This window comes from Canis lupus, chromosome Y (assembly GCF_048164855.1).
Source record: "Canis lupus baileyi chromosome Y, mCanLup2.hap1, whole genome shotgun sequence".
Lineage (NCBI taxonomy): Eukaryota > Metazoa > Chordata > Mammalia > Carnivora > Canidae > Canis > Canis lupus.
The window spans coordinates 7,351,516-7,369,200 of record NC_132877.1 but is presented as its reverse complement, the minus strand read 5'-3'; the positions used below and the strand labels follow the sequence as shown (position 1 = coordinate 7,369,200).

At 38.3% G+C, this 17,685-nt stretch overlaps 2 protein-coding genes across 4 annotated transcripts in view; one reads left to right on the top strand and one right to left on the bottom strand.

Annotated features, from left to right (window-relative positions):
* LOC140629100 (protein WWC3-like) overlaps positions 1–14,598 on the bottom strand; it is a 253,207-nt gene extending 238,609 nt beyond the window's left edge. The window contains exons 1-2 of one of the 2 annotated variants that reach the window (XM_072818543.1): positions 13,913–14,201; positions 13,527–13,670 (exon numbers count right to left, since the gene is read on the bottom strand). Coding sequence is in view for 1 of the 2 variants with exons in the window: in XM_072818541.1 (XP_072674642.1) it covers positions 14,236–14,276 (41 nt within the window). In the remaining variant the exon portion in view is untranslated. Of the gene's footprint in view, positions 1–13,526; positions 13,671–13,912; positions 14,202–14,235 lie in introns of those variants that run through there. The other variant, XM_072818541.1, reaches the window with a different exon arrangement.
* LOC140629101 (eukaryotic translation initiation factor 2 subunit 3, X-linked-like) overlaps positions 14,290–17,685 on the top strand; it is a 41,263-nt gene continuing 37,867 nt past the window's right edge. The window contains exons 1-4 of one of the 2 annotated variants that reach the window (XM_072818546.1): positions 14,290–14,587; positions 15,155–15,218; positions 16,330–16,457; positions 16,732–16,853. In XM_072818546.1, coding sequence (XP_072674647.1) covers positions 14,519–14,587; positions 15,155–15,218; positions 16,330–16,457; positions 16,732–16,853 — 383 coding nt within the window. In that variant the 5' untranslated portion in view covers positions 14,290–14,518. The remainder of the gene's footprint in view (positions 14,588–15,154; positions 15,219–16,329; positions 16,458–16,731; positions 16,854–17,685) is intronic. The other variant, XM_072818545.1, reaches the window with a different exon arrangement.

The following is a 17,685-nucleotide window of genomic DNA, read 5'->3' as shown; positions in this document are numbered from 1 at the left end:
TTATACATGATTTTTTTTTTAAGATTTATTCATTTGAGAGAGCAGAGTGAGAAACAGACAAGGACAAGGACAAGGAAGCCAAAAGGAGAGAAACAAGTTCCCCACCAAAGAGGAAGCCCAACACAGGATTCCATCTAAGGACTCTGGGATCATTACCTGAGTCAAAGGCAAACACTTACCCAACCAAGCCATCCAGTCACCCCAATACATGAATTTTTGAACACCTTGGCAATCCCAAAAAGCTACCTGGCATTCTGATAGGATTGCATGGATCAGTATTTGACAAATATTTTATCTTTCAATCTACAGACACAGGATATCTTCCTATTTGGATCATTTTATTTTTTCCAAATTTTATTTAAATTCCAACTGTTAACATATGGTGCAGTATTAGTTTCAGGTACAGGATTTAGTGATCCAACACTTCCACGAAACACCAATGCTCATCACAAGTACACTCCTTAATCCCCATCACCTGTTTAACCCCTTCACATTCAGCTCCCCCTGGTAACCGTCAACATGATCTCTAGAGTTGGGAGTCTGTTTCTTGGTTTGCCTTTTTCTTTTCTCCCCAGTATTAATTTGCTTTATCTCTTAAATCCCATATAAGTAAATTCATATAGCATTGGTCTCTCTCTGACTTATTTTACTCAGTGTAATATTCTATGTCTCTCAATGACATTGCAAATGGCAAGATTTCTCTCTTGCTTAATATTCCATTATATATTTGTATACGTATATGCATATGCATACAAACACAACTCTTCCTTATCTATTCATCAGTTGATAGATATCTTAGCTGCTCCCATAGTTTGGCCATAGGATAATACTGTTATAATCATCGGGGTGCATCTATCCTTTCAAATCAATTTTTTTACTTCCTTTGAGTAAATATCTAGCAGTGCAGTGCAATTGCTGGGTCATAGGGTAGCTCTATTTTTAACTTTTTGAGGAACCTCCATACTGTCTTCCAGTGTGGTTGTGTGGTTGCACCACTTTGCATTCCACAAACAGTGTAAGAGGGTTCCCTTTTTTTTTTTTTAACTTTTTAAAGATTTATTTATTTATTTATGATAGACATAGGGTGGGGGGTAGAGACACAGGAGGAGGGAGAAGCAGGCTCCATGCCAGAAGCCCGACATGGAACTCGATTCCGGGGCTCCAGGATCGCACCCTAGGACAAAGGCAGGCGCTAACCCGCTGAGCCACCCAGGGATCCCTGAGGTTTCCCTTTTCTTTGCATATTTGGATCATTGTAAATTTCTTTCACTGTTTTATAGTTTTCAGAGTCTACATCTTAAAAGAATTTTTCCAAGTATTTTATTTTTTGATGCTGTTATAAATGAAAAATTTATTTCATTTTCAGATTTATTGCTAGTGCATACAAATATAATAGATATTTGTGACTTTTTGACTTTGCTAACCTCACTTTTGATTAGTTCGTATATTAACAATCAGTTTTTGACATGTGAACTCCTTCTGATTTTCTACATGTCAGGCAATTAGTAAATAAAGATGGTATTATAACTCCCATCCCAATCTGAATGTCTTTTGTTCTTTCTCTGTCCTAAATATCCTCACTAGAACTTCTATCTAGCACATTAAACAGCAGTGGTAGAAAGGGGCATCCTTCTCTCATTCATGATTTTGGGAGAAAGCATGCACTTTCACTACTAAGTATGGGCTAGGTAGATGTGGCATTTTCATACATATCTTCCATTAGGTTGAGGAACTTCCTCTTTATTCCTTGAGTATTTAATCATGTTAACTGTGTTGGATTTTGTAAAATGATTTTTTAAATGTGTATTTACATATAGATGAACCTGTGGGGCTCTTTTCATTTATTCTATTACCTTTTTGTGTTACAGTGATATTCATAGGTTTGACTAACCTTGCATTCATAGCATGCAGCACACTCCTTTGTGATATACAATCCTTTTTTTAAGATTTTTTTTTATTTATTTATTCATAGAGACACAGAGAGAGAGGGGGGCAGGGGCACAGGCAGAAGCAGGCTCCATGCAGGGAGCCCGACGTGGGACTCGATCCAGGGTCCCCAGGATCACACCCCAGGCTGCATGCGGCGCTAAAACGCTGCGCCACCGGGGCTGCCCTATACAATCTTTTTTTATATGTTTCTAGGTTTGGTTTGTCTGTTTTGATAGGATCTTTGCACCTATTTAAGAAGGATAGGAGTTGGAAGTCTTTCTAATTTAAAAAAAATAGGTAGGGCAGCCCAGGTGGTTTAGTGCCACCTTCAGCCCAGGGCCGGACCCTGGAGACCCGGGATAGAGTCCCACGTCAAGCTCCCAGCATGGAACCTGCTTCTCCCTCTGTGCCTCTCTCTGTGTGTTTGTCTCATAAATAAATAAATAAAATCTTTTTAAAATAAATAAGCCTTTGGCCCAGGGTGTGATTCTGTAGACCCAGGATTGAGTGCTGCGTTGGGTTCCCTGCATGGAGCCTGCTTCTCCCTCTGCCTGTGTCTCTGCCTCTCTCTCTCTTTCTTTCTCTCTCTCTCTCTCTGTCTGTCATAAATAAATAAATAAAATCTTTTAAAAAAAAGATTTAATTATTAATAAAGTTTTATTTTCTCACATATCCATTTAATACTATGAATTTTCATTAGGTCTTGCTTTAGCTGCACCTTATAAATTTTAACCCTTTAATTAATATTTATTTTAGAAACACGGGAAAAGAGAAAGAGAAAATGTGTATGTGAAATCAGGGGGAGGAGCAGAGAGAGAGACAGGAAGCAGATTCCCCACTGAGCAGGGAGCCCAACTCCTGGCTGGATCCCACCACCTTGAGATCATGACTTGTGCTGAAATCAAGAATAAGAGAACTTACTCAACTGAGCCACCCATGCACCTATGAAACATTGTTTTCATTTTCACTCCATTCAAAACAATTTCTAATTTCTTCATGTCATTTTTTTTCTTACTTATAGACTTAGAAAGTCATAGTTTAGTTTCCAAATATTTGTGGTTTTCCAAGATTCCTTCAATTATTCATTTAAAAAATAGGGACACCTGGGTGACTTAGTTGAGTATCTGCCTTCAGCTCAGGGCGTGATCCCAGTGCAGGGATGGAGTCCTGAGGCCTGCTTCTCCCTCTGCCTATGTTATGTCTCTGCCTCTCTCTCTGTCTCTCATGAATAAATAAAATCTTTAAAGAAGAAAAAAAACAAACAAACAAACAAGGAAAGCAAAGAAATCGGACATAATGGCAGATATTAATTTACCTTTACCAATAATTAAATACAAACAGGTTAAATACCCCATTACATACTACTATATAATGCATTATTTCGTAGGTACTTACTTTCCTGACCATATTCTTTTTTTTTTAATAAATTTTTTTTTAATTTTTATTTATTTATGATAGTCACAGAGAGAGAGGCAGAGACACAGGCAGAGGGAGAAGCAGGCTCCATGCACCAGGAGCCCGATGTGGGACTCAATCCCAGGTCTCCAGGATCATGCCCTGGGCCAAAAGCAGGCGCCAAACCGCTGCACCACCCAGGGATCTCCTGACCATATTCTTAAGTCAAATATTTGGTCATTTGGGAGGGACTACTTTTATTTTCCAATCTGTGCTTGTATCTTCTCTTCTTTCCAATAAAACAGGCCCTGATCCCAGCTTTTAGTGGAGGTTGGGGAAAGAATATAAGGAATGTAAATGCCTGTGTATAAAAAAAAAAAAATTAAAAAGGAAGAAAGAAAGGGGCAGTTATTATCTTTCACAAGATAGCTATTTATTTTATATACCGAGTACATCTAAAATATTTCTGGGCACCCAGTGGCTCAGTGGTTGAGTGTCTGCCTTAGTTTGCAGTTGCTTTCCTCCCTCGTTCTCTCATTTTGCCTTTAAAGTATACAGTCACTTCTGCACAAATCAGAATGGAGATCAGCAGTTTGACTTCATAAATATTTTGCAGGTAGAAATATCAGCCTTTCCTTGATGTATGTAGAAGGGAAGGGAGAACTCAAGGATAAAAGCAGTTTCTGGCTAAGCAACTCCATGGAAGGATAGAGTTATCATTTCCTGAAATAAAGAATACTGCAAGAGGAGCAGATCTAGGGAGGCAGGGGAAATCAAGCATTCAGTTTGGGCAAAATCAACTTTAAGATACATATTAAATATCCAAATGGACCTGTCTAGTAGGTATTTGGATAAATCAGTCAAAATATCAAGGCTGGATGGGATGAGCACTGGGTGTTATTCTGTATGTTGGTAAACTGAACACCAATAAAAAATAAATTTATTATAAAAAATAAGTAATATAAAATAAAATATATGTTAATTTTCTATTGACATTTCTCATCATAGTCATCAGGATATCAGAGCAACTCACCTGAGATCACTTGTAGGTCATCTGGAACTCAGTGCTCAGAACCAGCATGGGCCCTTTGGAAACTTCCAACCTCTCAGCACCTTACAGCTGTATCTGGTGAGTTCTCCTGAAATCCAGACCTCTTCAATTTGAGTTGAAGGTCCTGACTTTTATTCAAGCTGTGATGATTATTGGTAATATTGTCTAGGTGGGAATAACCCCTACAGGGATTGGAGTTGATGGGTTGGCTATTTTAACTTAGCATTATACTAATTTGTGTTATGGACTTGAAGCTTGAAGAAATTTTGTGGTTGGAAATATGAAAGACTGAATCATTTGGCTCTGAAGAGTTGCTCCTTCTAGCGAACTGGTGCTTTTCAGGTAACTGAAAGAATTGCAGAAGTGCCTGAGCATATTCCTATAGATGCCTCGGGGTTTTATAGGCAATTCCCATTTCATAAGGTAATTAATGATTAGTTTGTCCAGGGATACACACATAAGAACTGATCATCCAGTGTTCCAAGCTCCCTTGAGTAAGGAACAGAGGAGGTTGGGTAGGGAGAGACAGGTAGGGGGCTATCTGACAAGGCTCACACAGAAGGCTCTGTAACCAGACTCAGAAATACCAAGTGTAGAAAAATATATGAGATATTAGCCAGAAAGAAGGAAATATAAAAAATTCCCCCATGTTTGTTCCAAATATATATAGGATATTTTCATGATATTTACAAATCCACCATGTTTGTTTTACATGTTATTGGCAAGATATTTTCCAAGTGCTCTGGTCAGTTTTCTATAAAAGACTGACCATAAAAACCCTCAATGGCAAGCCATTTGGATCCCTCTCACTCTAGACAGCTTTCTTCTTCTGTTCTCACCTTCATTTAATAAACTTTCATTTCATTTCACCCTTTTGTCCATAATATTCATTTTTTGACCCTGCAACACCTTGATGAATTTAGACCTTGCTGGGAGACACATGAAAGAGCATACCACAGTCCTCTGGAAGTGATACACAAAAGCAGCATCCTCTGGATCTACCACATTTACTATCCTTAGACTTTATTTAAGTCTTATCCTAAAACTCAAACTGAAATTAAAAGAAATGGGGAACCATGTGTCAAAGAATAGAACTATCCCTGGAAAACCAGTAACTACCCATAGTAAACTCTGGAAGCTATAGATATAGTACATACGAGTCTCAACTTGCAAGTACTTATTTAAATGGGATAAGTACTTACTTAACCAAGGATAAGCTGAGTCTCAGGTGGCCCAAATGGTTTTTGACATGTGTGCATTAATTCCTTGCCTGCACAATTACAGAAAGTAGGTAGTAAGACTAACCAACCAAATTCAGGAGGCCATGTGGTTCAGTCCATGAAGCCCAATTGTTGAGGAGGAATCCATGTTCACAAGAGGCACTCTGGGCTGTTCCAACTTTCAGTATCTTTGGACAAAACTGGCCATATTCCAAATTAAAATAGAAAAAAACTAATTCATGGGTCCATAAATTATAATGCTATCTTGTGTTAGATTTGTTTTAGTAAAAGGGGGATATTTGGAAATTAGGTCTTTAATGTCCTACCACAGGTATTAGTGAAGTAAAAGGCAGCTTTTTTTGCATCCTGTTTGTATATATGTTGTCTGTTTGTGAAATAAATGTGAGGTATTTTCTCTATCTCTGGATGGTATTGCTAAAACTAATTTGTAAAAGAGCTCTATTTAATTGGCTTAAAGGCAAGCACTTACAAAAAATGGGCATTCCAAAACTCAGAAAGAGAAGAACTGGCCCAAATGTTTTTCAAGTTCGTGTGATCTGAGATGATCTTTGATAAATTAAAATTCAAGGTTGTTGATTTAATTAAAATAGACATGCCAAAAAATAATAATAATAAAATAAAATAAAATAAAATAAAATAAAATAAAATAAAATAAAATAGACATGCCATTAGTTTTATCAGCATTAAATATAAAACAAGTTAAAATCTCAATTGGACTAACTTCATTGGACATGGGATGCCTGGGTGGCTTAGTGGTTAAGCGTCTCTGCCTTTGGCTCAGGGCATGATCCCCAGGACCCCTCGGGGAGCCCGCTTCTCCCTCTGCCTGTGTCTCTGCCTCTTTCTCTGAGTCTCTTGTGAATAAATAAAATCTTAAAAAAAAAAAAAAAAAAACTTCATTGGACACAACAAAACACTGAAGTATTTAGTTAGTTACTAAACGTAGGATTGGGGCAGCCCCAGTGGCACAGCGGTTTAGCGCCGCCTGCAGCCCGGGGTGTGATCCTGGAGACTGAGGATCGAGTCCCACGTTGGGCTCCCTGCATGGAGCTTGCTTCTCCCTCTGCCTCTCTCTCTCTCTGTCTCTCCCTCTCTCTCTCTGTCTCTACGAATAAATAAATTTTTTTAAAAAACTCTCTAAACATAGGGTTGTGGGACACCTGGAGGCTCAGCCTGCCTTGGGGATCTGCCTTTGGCGCAGGGCATGATCCCGGGATCCAGGATCGAGTCCCACGTCAGGCTTCCTGCATGGAGCCTGCTTGTCCCTCTGCCTGTGTCTCTGCCTCTCTCTCTCTCTCTGTCTCTCACGAATAAATGAATCTTTAAAAAAAATAAAAATAAAAAATAAAATAAATAAACATAGGATTGTCTTTGTCTTTTTTTTAAAGATTTTTTATTTATTTATTCATGAGAGACAGAGAGAGAGAGAGAGAGAGAAAGAGGCAGAGATATAGGCAGAGGGAGAAGCAGACTCCCCTTAAGGAGCCGGATGTGGGACTCAATCCCGGGGCCTCTGGGATCATACCCTGAAATGAAGGCACTCAATCACTGAGCCATGCAGGCATGCCCCTCTTTATCTTATTGCAGAGAAACTAAAAATAAATTTGAGTGTGCTAGCAAATGACTTTTATACCTTACTGAAAATTATACTATGAAAAGACATGTTTCCACAAGTTATTAAATATATTCATAAACTTGCCAATCCTAAGAATTCTGATAAAACAGACAGTTCACAATTGGCTAATGATGAGAGGGAAAAAAGAAACTCTCTATAGTCCTGATATATAAGGGAAGCCATTTTAGATTTCTAAGTTAGTATGACTATATACAAACTTTGTTCAAACCAAAAACCTTATTTTGGGCCCACTACACATAGTACACTTGCTTTGTGAACGAACAGCCTAAAGAAAAGTCTTTTCCTTCAGATATCTATTAGCACTCCTATTACTTGCATTTCTGTATGATACAACTCATGATCCCTACCTATATTCTAATCTATAATTTTTTGAGCTTTTGTGAGATGTAAAAGTATATAATCTTGTAAAAATCATTCTGTGGAGTTTTGTTCCCTCTGAAAATGTGTTACTTCCTGGGCAGGTATCCTAACTTGGGCTTCAATAATAAAATTCTCATTCTTACTTCTACATATTCTAAAAGATTTATTCATTTTGCATAGAAAAGAGATTTTTGATTAAGAACATACAACTAAACTTGGTAAGAAATTCTAGAATTACTAAAAAAAACTACACTGAAACAGAACAAGAATTAATTACATAGGACTAAATACACTGAAAACAGCAGTTTCAATGACATCAGTTATCCTCTACTGTTAGTTCTTCCAGATTTTTGTAAAGATTTACTTATTTTAGAAAAATGGAGAGAAAAGGAGAAAAGCAGACTCCTCACTGAGTGCAGAGCCAGAACTCAAGACCCTGAGATCATGACTTGAGTGGAAATCAAAAGATTAGCACTAGCCAAATGAAACCCAGGCATCCTTGCTCTTCAGATTTAAGGAAATCTTTTAAGATAACTAACACAACAATTTGATAAAATATTCCTCTGTGAGGCGCCTGGGTGGTTCAGTCAAATATCTGCCTTTCACTCAGTTCATGATCCCAGGGTCCTCGGACAGAGCCCCATGTTGGGGTTCCTATTCAGTGGGAAGCCTGGGGTTACCTTTCTCCCCTGCTCATGCTCTCTCTCAAAAATAAATAAATAAAATAAATAAAAAATTTAAAAATATATATATTCCTTTGTAAACAAACTGAAATATTTGTTTTCTCCTAATCTGAATTCTCCCTTGAAGGCAATCATAGTAATGTGCTTAAGTTCAATGAGAACCAGTTCTCCTTGTGACAGGACACCACTGGGAATGCCTTGAGAGACATGCATTGACTAAGATATGACCAGACAGCTTTAAGGAAGTTGAATTTACTGAGACAATAAAACTCCTTTGAACTGCTGGCCTGTTATCTTGCTTATAGAGTTCCCAGTAGCCTTACCAGGTAAGTAAAGGTCTCTTCCTGGCAGGTGCAGGAACCTCAGGATATTTGGGGGAATCTTAGAAGAAAGGAATTCACCCAAATGTATAGGTATAGCTAGCAAGTCTGATGACAAGTATTTGGTTTGGCTTCTGGCCTTTTGAGAGACTATTAAAAGTTCAGTCTAAGAATATTTATGAAAAGTACCAGCAAAGCACATTTTAGAAAGCTTGTGCCATCAATCACTATTCATTTGCATTTATATAAGTAATTGGCCCAAGTTTGTTAAAATTTCCTTTGTTTTACAAATTAGTCCTAATTTGGGTACTTTGACCAAAATAAAGATTTCGTTTATTTTTAAAAAGACTTATTTATATATTCGGAGAGAGAAAGCATACCAGAGTAGGGGCCGAGAGAGAGGAAGGAGAAAGCAGACCTCCTGCTGAGCACAGAGCTCACACAGGGTTCAATCTCATGATTCTAAGATCATAACCTGAGTCGCTATCAAGCATCATGTGCTCAACAACTGAGCCACCGAGGCTCCCTAGAAACAACGATTTTATTTTATTTTATTTTATTTTAAAGATTTAATTATTCATTCATGATAGAGAGAGAGGCAGAGACACAGGCAGAGGGAGAAGCAGGCTCCATGCTGGGAGCCCGATACGGGACTTGATCCCGGGTCTCCAGGATTGCCAAAGGCAGGCGCTAAACTGCTGAGCCACCCAGGGATCCCAGAAACAACGATTTTAGAAAGAAATTAAGTTTCAGTCTCCCTAAGCATACACAGAGCATCATGGGACACCCATAAACCAGTCTTAGACTGCAACCACCACTCCTACCACTACTGCAGTTGGAGCAGCTGGCTTCTCTGATGGCAGCCGTGCCCCTAGACCTGTGTCTACCTAAGGCTTATCTTACTTGCTGTTCCAACGCTGCCATGCAGGGCTATGTCTGGTTCTGTTGACTCCAAAAGTGGACACACACACACCCAGCCATACTTGTCACCAGCACCTCAGCATTGCCACCCAACTGTCAGCCCTACAGACAATTATAACACACCACATGCACAGCACTGTGACTTTCTATAGTTCCATGCAATCCCTGGGCATCTGTTACCTCCACTTGTTAAGGAGCTGGACCTCAACTCCATCACTTCATCTGCCTACAGTAAGTATATCCCCACACTGCCACCCTCATATGAAGAGGCTGTCAAAATGATCAAACTCAAAAAATGCCACCCTACTTACAGTAACCCAACCTGGGGCCTGAGGCATAGAGACCCCAACATGGCTCCAGGAGTCACACTCCAATGCTTAAAACCCATGGCAATAGCCCTGGTGCTCCTCAAAGGCAGAAGAATGCTCTCTTGAAATTCCACTGCTGCCAGCCACCCTGTGCTCAATGGAAAACAGGGCAAGGGCACTTGCACTGAGGAACAGGCGCCTACTCTCACCATCTTTCCCCAGGGAAGTCCAGCTGTCCAGCATATTGCTGGAGCCCTGGCCACACAGCTGTGTAATGCCATACGTTAGGCGCTAGGTAGCTAGCCTAGGTAGCTAAGCTGGGGGCCCTGTATTACATTCACACATATACCAGCAAACACTAGGGCATGAACACACAGGCTGCTGCATTCATCCCCAAACACACAGGCCTAACACTCCCAGTTTTTGGAGAGAAAATAAAGTTCATATCTTAAAAAAAAAAAAAAAAAAAAGGGGGGTTTTAATAAAACACACAGGTAGATGTTCAAAGGTTTAATAAAACCTTTGTAGGGATCCCTGGGTGGCGCAGCAGTTTGGCGCCTGCCTTTGGCCCAGGGCGTGATCCCGGAGACCCAGGATCGAGTCCCACGTCGGGCTCCTGGTGCATGGAGCCTGCTTCTCCCTCTCTCTGCCTGTGTCTCTGCCTCTCTCTCTGTAACTATCATAAATAAATAAAAATTAAAAAATAAATAAATAAATAAAACTCTGACTTAAAACATTTAAAAAAAAAAAAAAACCTTTGTAGATTTTCAATTCTAGTTCTGATGAATTACCTGTGTTTTCTTGTTTGCCTATAAAACTGGGCTGGGTCCTGAATTATTCTGTTTTCCTCAAATATCTTGCTGTGATTCTCCAAACAAAGTTTTCCAGTCTGGTCCCATTCTCCTGACATAGGATCATTAAGGACTAAAACTGCCCCTTTTCTGGAAGCCCTGCAGCGTGAAGCTGGACAACATGAGTAACTGCCACAATAGCTAGAGAACAATAGCACAACACAGAGAAACTGCCAGAATAACTCATGTAAAACAGTTTCCATGCCTGTTGCTCTTTGGCCACTTAATAGGCCTCCCCTTTTCCTACCAGAGATATCTGGACTACAAATCAGGAAAACCCATCAGACTGCTGCTGTCTGCTCCCAACTCCATCTGAGGATGATCAGCATCTAGAAATCTCCCAGTCAGCACTTGGGTTTCAGACAATAGGTTTAAAATTTGCTCCAATCATTAATCTGTATTTTTCTTTTGTTTCCATAGAAATGCCTCTTATTGACTGCCTGATTGCTTATACAGCATAGGCCTAACTTTGAAAGCCGCCTACAGGGCCACCTTCTAAAAGAGAACTGTTTAACTGAATCACACCAAGACTGGTTCACAAAATATGGAACAACTTCTTATATAAGGTCAAGAACAGAACTGTCAAAGTCCAAAACTGTGTACCATTCCAAGAGGAAGTAACTAGAGTTGTAATCATTCCAGTTCCTCAAGATTAAGAAATCATCATAATGCAGGAAAGAACTGGAACTATGTCCACAGGACTGATGAGGTTGAAACTGGAGAACAAAGGCAAAAGAAGTCGTTCAGATTAAATTTCCTTAAAACTTGCAGCCCACTGACAATACTTCAAACAGGGATAGAATGACCTTCCTTAAGGAGTGCACAACTACTACAATGTTGAAACTTCCTAAAGGCAAAAAACAACCTTAGCTTGATAACAGCCAGATCTCCAGGATCCTATAAATAATGTTTAACATATATGACAATTCTTTGGCAACTTCCTTTATCTCTACACAGCCCCCCAGGTATATCAGCAAATATCCTTCAAACATACAACCCACTGATACAGACCTGAAGGATCTTATGACTGTTTTATTATTTTACTAGACAATAGAAGATAAATATATATATTTACTAGACAGGGGTATATAACTTAATATCAGATAACTAGGCCCTCAAAGTCATGGAAACCTTACTTCAAATTCATTACAGACTTATTCTATCCTTATTAACTTCCCAGTAATAAAATCACTCCACACAACCCCAATGTAGCTCTTTCTGCCCAAAGGTCCTGTCTCCGTGCTTTAATAAAAACACCTTTTTTACATCAAAAACATTACAAGAATTATTTCTTGACTATCTGCTCCCAGACTCCACATCATATCACAAAGTAGCAGAAAATTTAAAGCTTGTTTTTCAGAGAAACATTTCCCTTAATCAGCTACTGTGTCTTTTCAGACCCCACTAACAAACCCAAAACTAGCCTCTGCAAAGGCCTGGACTTAAGGTCAACTGATGTAGTTTCAATCTGTGAAGTAACAAAGACCTACAGGTAACAGATAAGTATTTAATGGCAATTTAAGGGGCACCTGGGTGGGTCAGCCCTTGGCTCAGGTCATGGTCCTGGGGTCCTGCGTTTGACTACCACATCAGGATCCCTTCAGGGGAGCTTCTCCCTCTGCCTACTCTCTACCTCTGTCTGTGTGTCTATCATGCATAAATAAATAACATCTTTTAAAAAAGAGCAATTTCATACCACCCCTTCACAGCATGCCCATAACCCTCCCCTTTTCCTACAATGTCCTGATGACAGGGACTGATTTCAGCTGAAACTGCATCAGTTGATCTTAAGTCCACCAAGATAAACATGAGACCTATGTTACATATATATTTACTCATATGCATGCTCTATATTTCCTCATGAATAATCATAAATATCAACCTTTTACCAATACAAATGTAAAAGATTCTTTGGATTTTTCTCTAAGTCTATTCTAACATCGCATTAGTTCCTTCAAATTGTATTTACTGGAATTTTCTTACTATGCATGAACCTTTGTTATAAATGCTCCATGAAATAGAAAACTACAGAATCTTAATCAAGCACATATAGTATTTTTGTCAGGTACACTTGATAAAACACATGTATTTTTAAACTTCCCACCAAGCTCGAAAAATGAGCTTTATTATTTTTTATTTTTAAATGAGCTTTAGTAAAAAAAATATATACATTCATATCCAGCAACAAAGAGTTGATGGACACAGGGCAGACAAGCAAGTGACCTTGATATTACTGGGCATAAAACATATAACTAACTGATTGTCAATGCTTTCTGCGGACAGATTATTGACCAAACAGGGTAAATGATTTCAAAAAAGGAAATTTCAAAATTTGCAAAGTCTACTCCTGGTAGCAAAAGGAAAGTATACTGCAATGTTTACCAAACTGACAATCACTCAGCAAAATCTCCAAGCATAGGCTCTATTTTTGCCCTGAGCACACATTGTACATCTGGGTCATTAAAGAAAATAAGCAAAAAGGACCCTGTATACAAAGATATGAAGAGTAAAACCAACCTGGTTCCATTAAGACTAAGATCATACAGTTCTGCATATATTACAAACTTAATGTAACTTTCTGGTACATCCTTTGATTAACAAGTTTTATATTTTTATGTAAAAAAAAATATATCTAATCCTACACAAAATGTTTCTTGTAAGAGCATTTTCCTCTTTATGAAGATTGAGTTTCCTGGGTAGTTGTCCTAAATTGGGCTGAAATAAAACGTTCTTTCAGAAATTCTATTAAGAGTGTTCAGTTTCCAGGAACAATTACAGTACTAAATCTCTCTGAATATTCATCTCAAGGCCTAATAAAAGGGTGTGCTTACCTCTGTTCAGGGAGGCAAAGGTGACTGTTGAGGCAACTATCTGATGTAGTTTCTGTCTGTAACTCAGAAGGGGGACCCACTTTGATTGTACAACAGTTTTAAAATTAAATTCCTAAGAGCGATCAGCTAACAATCTTGGGAGATCTGACAAAAAACAGTGAAGAGCTTTAGGTAAGTAAATTCTAGCTTCCTCCAAGTATTTTTTTGTACTTTCCAATTATTTTCAACTCTTAAAAATTCAATGAAGTAGAGCTAATTTTTGTAGAAGTTAAATACCGACTTAGTAATATTTCTATTTAAAATATGTATTTGTTTAATCTGTCTTTTACAAAGCGTTGGGCTCTCTATGACACTGAATGCAGTGTTAAGACGTGATGTGCATTTACCTAGAAATCTGAAAACATATGGACTTTAGTTTTGCCATCCCTAGCTCGAGTCCTTTACTAGAAACGTTCTTAAAAATCATCCTCCCATCAAAGGCAAGGGATGAGCAACTCCGTGGGCGTTAGCAGCTTTGGGCGGCATTGTCGCGGTCAAGCACCCAGTCGCAGTAAAGCAGGCAGGCCCGAACACATACCGCCTTGTTAAATTACCAATTTCAGCAGAGAAAACTTTCCTGTTTCAGAATCACACGCCAAAGAAAAGTCCTACATTCTCAACCTCCCGCATAGCGGAAATGGTCAGCGAGAGCGTCAGTTGCATCACTCACCTTGTGGGGTTGGCTTCACTAGTGCCTGCACAAATATCCATCAGATTGGGGACGAATAGATCACGAAACTTTACCCCTAATTTTTTAGTCAGTCTGACTGCAAGCACGATGTAAACTGAAGTGGAAAAAAGTCTAAGTAGCGAGGGCCCTGTTGCACCGGCCTTCCTCCTATCTCAAGCGTGCGCCATAGTCTACCTAATCGCCTCCGCTTCCCCGTCGCACACAAAAGGACCTGCGTTTGGTCGCAGAGCTGTCGAGGTGACTTCCTTCCTCTTGCAGCAAGATGGCGGGGGGTGAGGTTGGAGTGACTCTCGGACAACCACATCTTTCCCGTCAGGATCTCGCCACCTTGGTAAGATTTGGTTATGTAAGGATACGGAGTAAGCTCAGGAGAATCATGGGTTAGGAGTAAAGCCCTTCATCCAAATTTAGTAAACTTGTACTGTCGTCTGCGCTTCCGGAGGTCAGCCAGACCAGCCTGCGGGCGTGAGATCGTAGGGAACTAGGGACTCCTAAGTATGCGGCTGAAAAGCCCTGGTTTTAAATGTCAATAAGATTTTTACCTCGGAATGTCTGAGGAAGCAATGTTAAACAGCTTAACGTTTGGCCGTTTAAGTATCTGAATACACTACTTTACGCTCTCCTTCGTCCTGACTTCTAAAATTTGAGGCCTTGATTTTTCGAATTTTTTAGTAGACATCGCAGTCTCTGTTTTAAGCGTGAAGGGCTTTTACCATGTGTTAGCCCTGCCCTCCTGTCTCTGAAATAAGACTGTTTTTACAAAAAAAGGCTTTTTTTTTTTTTTTTAATCGGAAGCACTTGAATTTATTGTGGCGAGCTATGGAGAAAAACCGCGAAATCACAGTGTCTATTGTGCCTGGTGTCTATTATGTGACGTACTTTAAATATTTCGTTGCAGGATGTTACCAACTTGACCCCACTGTCTCAGGAAGTTATCAGCAGACAAGCCACAATTAACATAGGTAACCGAAGTGATTTCATAGACTATTAAACTTTTAAAGTCCGAAGGTGTTTGCTCTCCCAGAATTCTTTTTAATCTATTGTACTGTAGGATTCAAATATGCAGGGAATGTATTTGAGCCATCAGCAAAGCACCTGATAAAGTTCCTTCGAAACAGTGAATTTTTTTTTACCGTATTAAAGAGGTGTTATAAACATAGACACATGAAAAAATAGTACATTCTAAGGATAAGGTTGTACCTTCCTTATACATACACCAAACGTAAGAAAGCTGTGAAAATGCTAATAAATACATTTTTATTCTCAACAGGGTTTCTAAAAGTCTTAATATATAAGCTATTATTAAGTAAATAGTTTCTTAATTGTCACCTTCCTCATTTACAAGAGAAGTTACTTGATGGATTGTAAAATTTCACTATTTTCGGGTCTACATGTACTAAAACCTATTGAGAATCAAAATCATCAAAAATAAAATGTTATGTGTTATGTTATTTAATTACTATAATTACAAGTATTTTCAGATTATCATGATGCGTGAATTTTTTTTTTTTTTTTTTTGGTGTCATTTTTTTTTTAAAGATTTATTTATTGGGATCCCTGGGTGGCGCAGGGGTTTGGCGCCTGCCTTCGGCCCAGGGCGCGATCCTGGAGACCCGGGATCGAATCCCACATCGGGCTCCCGGTGCATGGAGCCTGCTTCTCTCTCTGCCTGTGTCTCTGCCTCTCTCTCTCTCTGTCTGTGACTTAAATAAATAAATAATAAATAAAATATTTAAAAAAAAAAAAAGATTTATTTATTTATGATAGGGGAGTCTGCTTCTTCTGCCTGTGTCTCTGCCTCTCACTCTCATTAACAAATAAATCTTTAAAAAATAGAAAGTAGCTTGTGTTGCACTGAATGTTTTTACACAAGGTGGGCAGGAATTTAGAACCTTCTCTATGGTCTTGTTTCAGAGAAGTTTTGTGTAGAAAGAGTAACTGGAAGGAAAAAATTAATTCATTACTGCTTATAGAGTGGCATATTTAAAGTGAGTTATGCATTTTGTTTCTGTAACTACACTAAAATATTTGGAGTAATTGGTTGCATGTAGATTTATTTTTTGTTTGTTGTAGGTACAATTGGTCATGTTGCTCATGGAAAATCTACAGTTGTAAAAGCTATATCTGGAGTTCACACTGTCAGATTCAAAAATGAACTGGAAAGAAATATTACAATTAAGCTTGGATATGCTAATGCCAAGGTATGTAAGATGTGCAAACAAACTATTTTACATTAATTGTCAAATATAGAGATGCCTGGGTGGCTTACTGTTTGAGCGTCTGCCTTCAGCTTGGGTGGTGATCCCGGGGTCTTGGGATCGAGTTCTGCACTGGGCTCCCCACAGGAAGCCTGCTTCTCCGTCTGCCTGTGTCTATGCCCCTCTCTGTGTCTTTCATGAATAAATAAATAAGATCTTTTTTAAAAATTGTCAAATATACAGATGGCAATTTTGACCTTTTCACTAAAACTTTCAGATTTATAAACTTGATGATGCAAGTTGTCCTCGGCCAGAATGCTATAGATCCTGTGGAAGTAGTACACCTGATGAGTTTCCTACAGATATTCCAGGGACTAAAGGGAACTTCAAACTAGTCAGGTGATCATTTTTGTTCTAAACATGCTTTTTTAGTGTCTTGTGTTTATTGAAATATGTGATAGAGATATTTAACAATTATTTAAACCAAAGCTTAATGCATATGATTTTTTTTTAATATGTTGTTAAGAAACTTGGAAGAATGTTTTCTAGGTAAGAAGTTTACAATTCATAATTGTTTAGTAACATTCTTTAAAGTGTGTATTATATAACAAGAGATTGAAAGGCTGGTACTTAAAGTGTATTATGTACATGCAGATTCTCGCAAGGAACTATATGTAAACAATATTACATTTGGTACTTTTCTTTCTGGACTTTTGTTTTCAATGTTTCTGTTTCTCAGGAAAAGAACAAAAACATTGTTAATTTTTTCTTTATGACACTTCTGATAATCTCCTGTTTTGGGTCTAATGTTATATTACTTGATTTCTCATAAGAGAATATTATCATTCACCAAGTGATATACATGTATATCAGGAGTACCTAGTGAAAGTTTAGATCATGAGGACATAACATAAAATTTTTGAAAATTGTAACACTTTTGATTGTGTGACATATTTTTGTTTGTTATTAAGCACTGCTCTTTGTGCATTAAATTGCCAATCCCATTGGTTTTTCAGGATGCTACAGATTTTTTTAACAATTTACTTTTTTGGATGACAATTCCCACGCTGATAACATAGTTGTATTGTTTTTCCCAAAACCAGAATAATTTACTTCTCAGATTATCTCAATTTTGCCTTCTGAAAGCTATTAAAAATCTCTCAAGTTGTTTTCATAAAAATTTTAAACTTAAAAATTACAATAAGTCAAAATCTGTAAATCTTTAATCTGT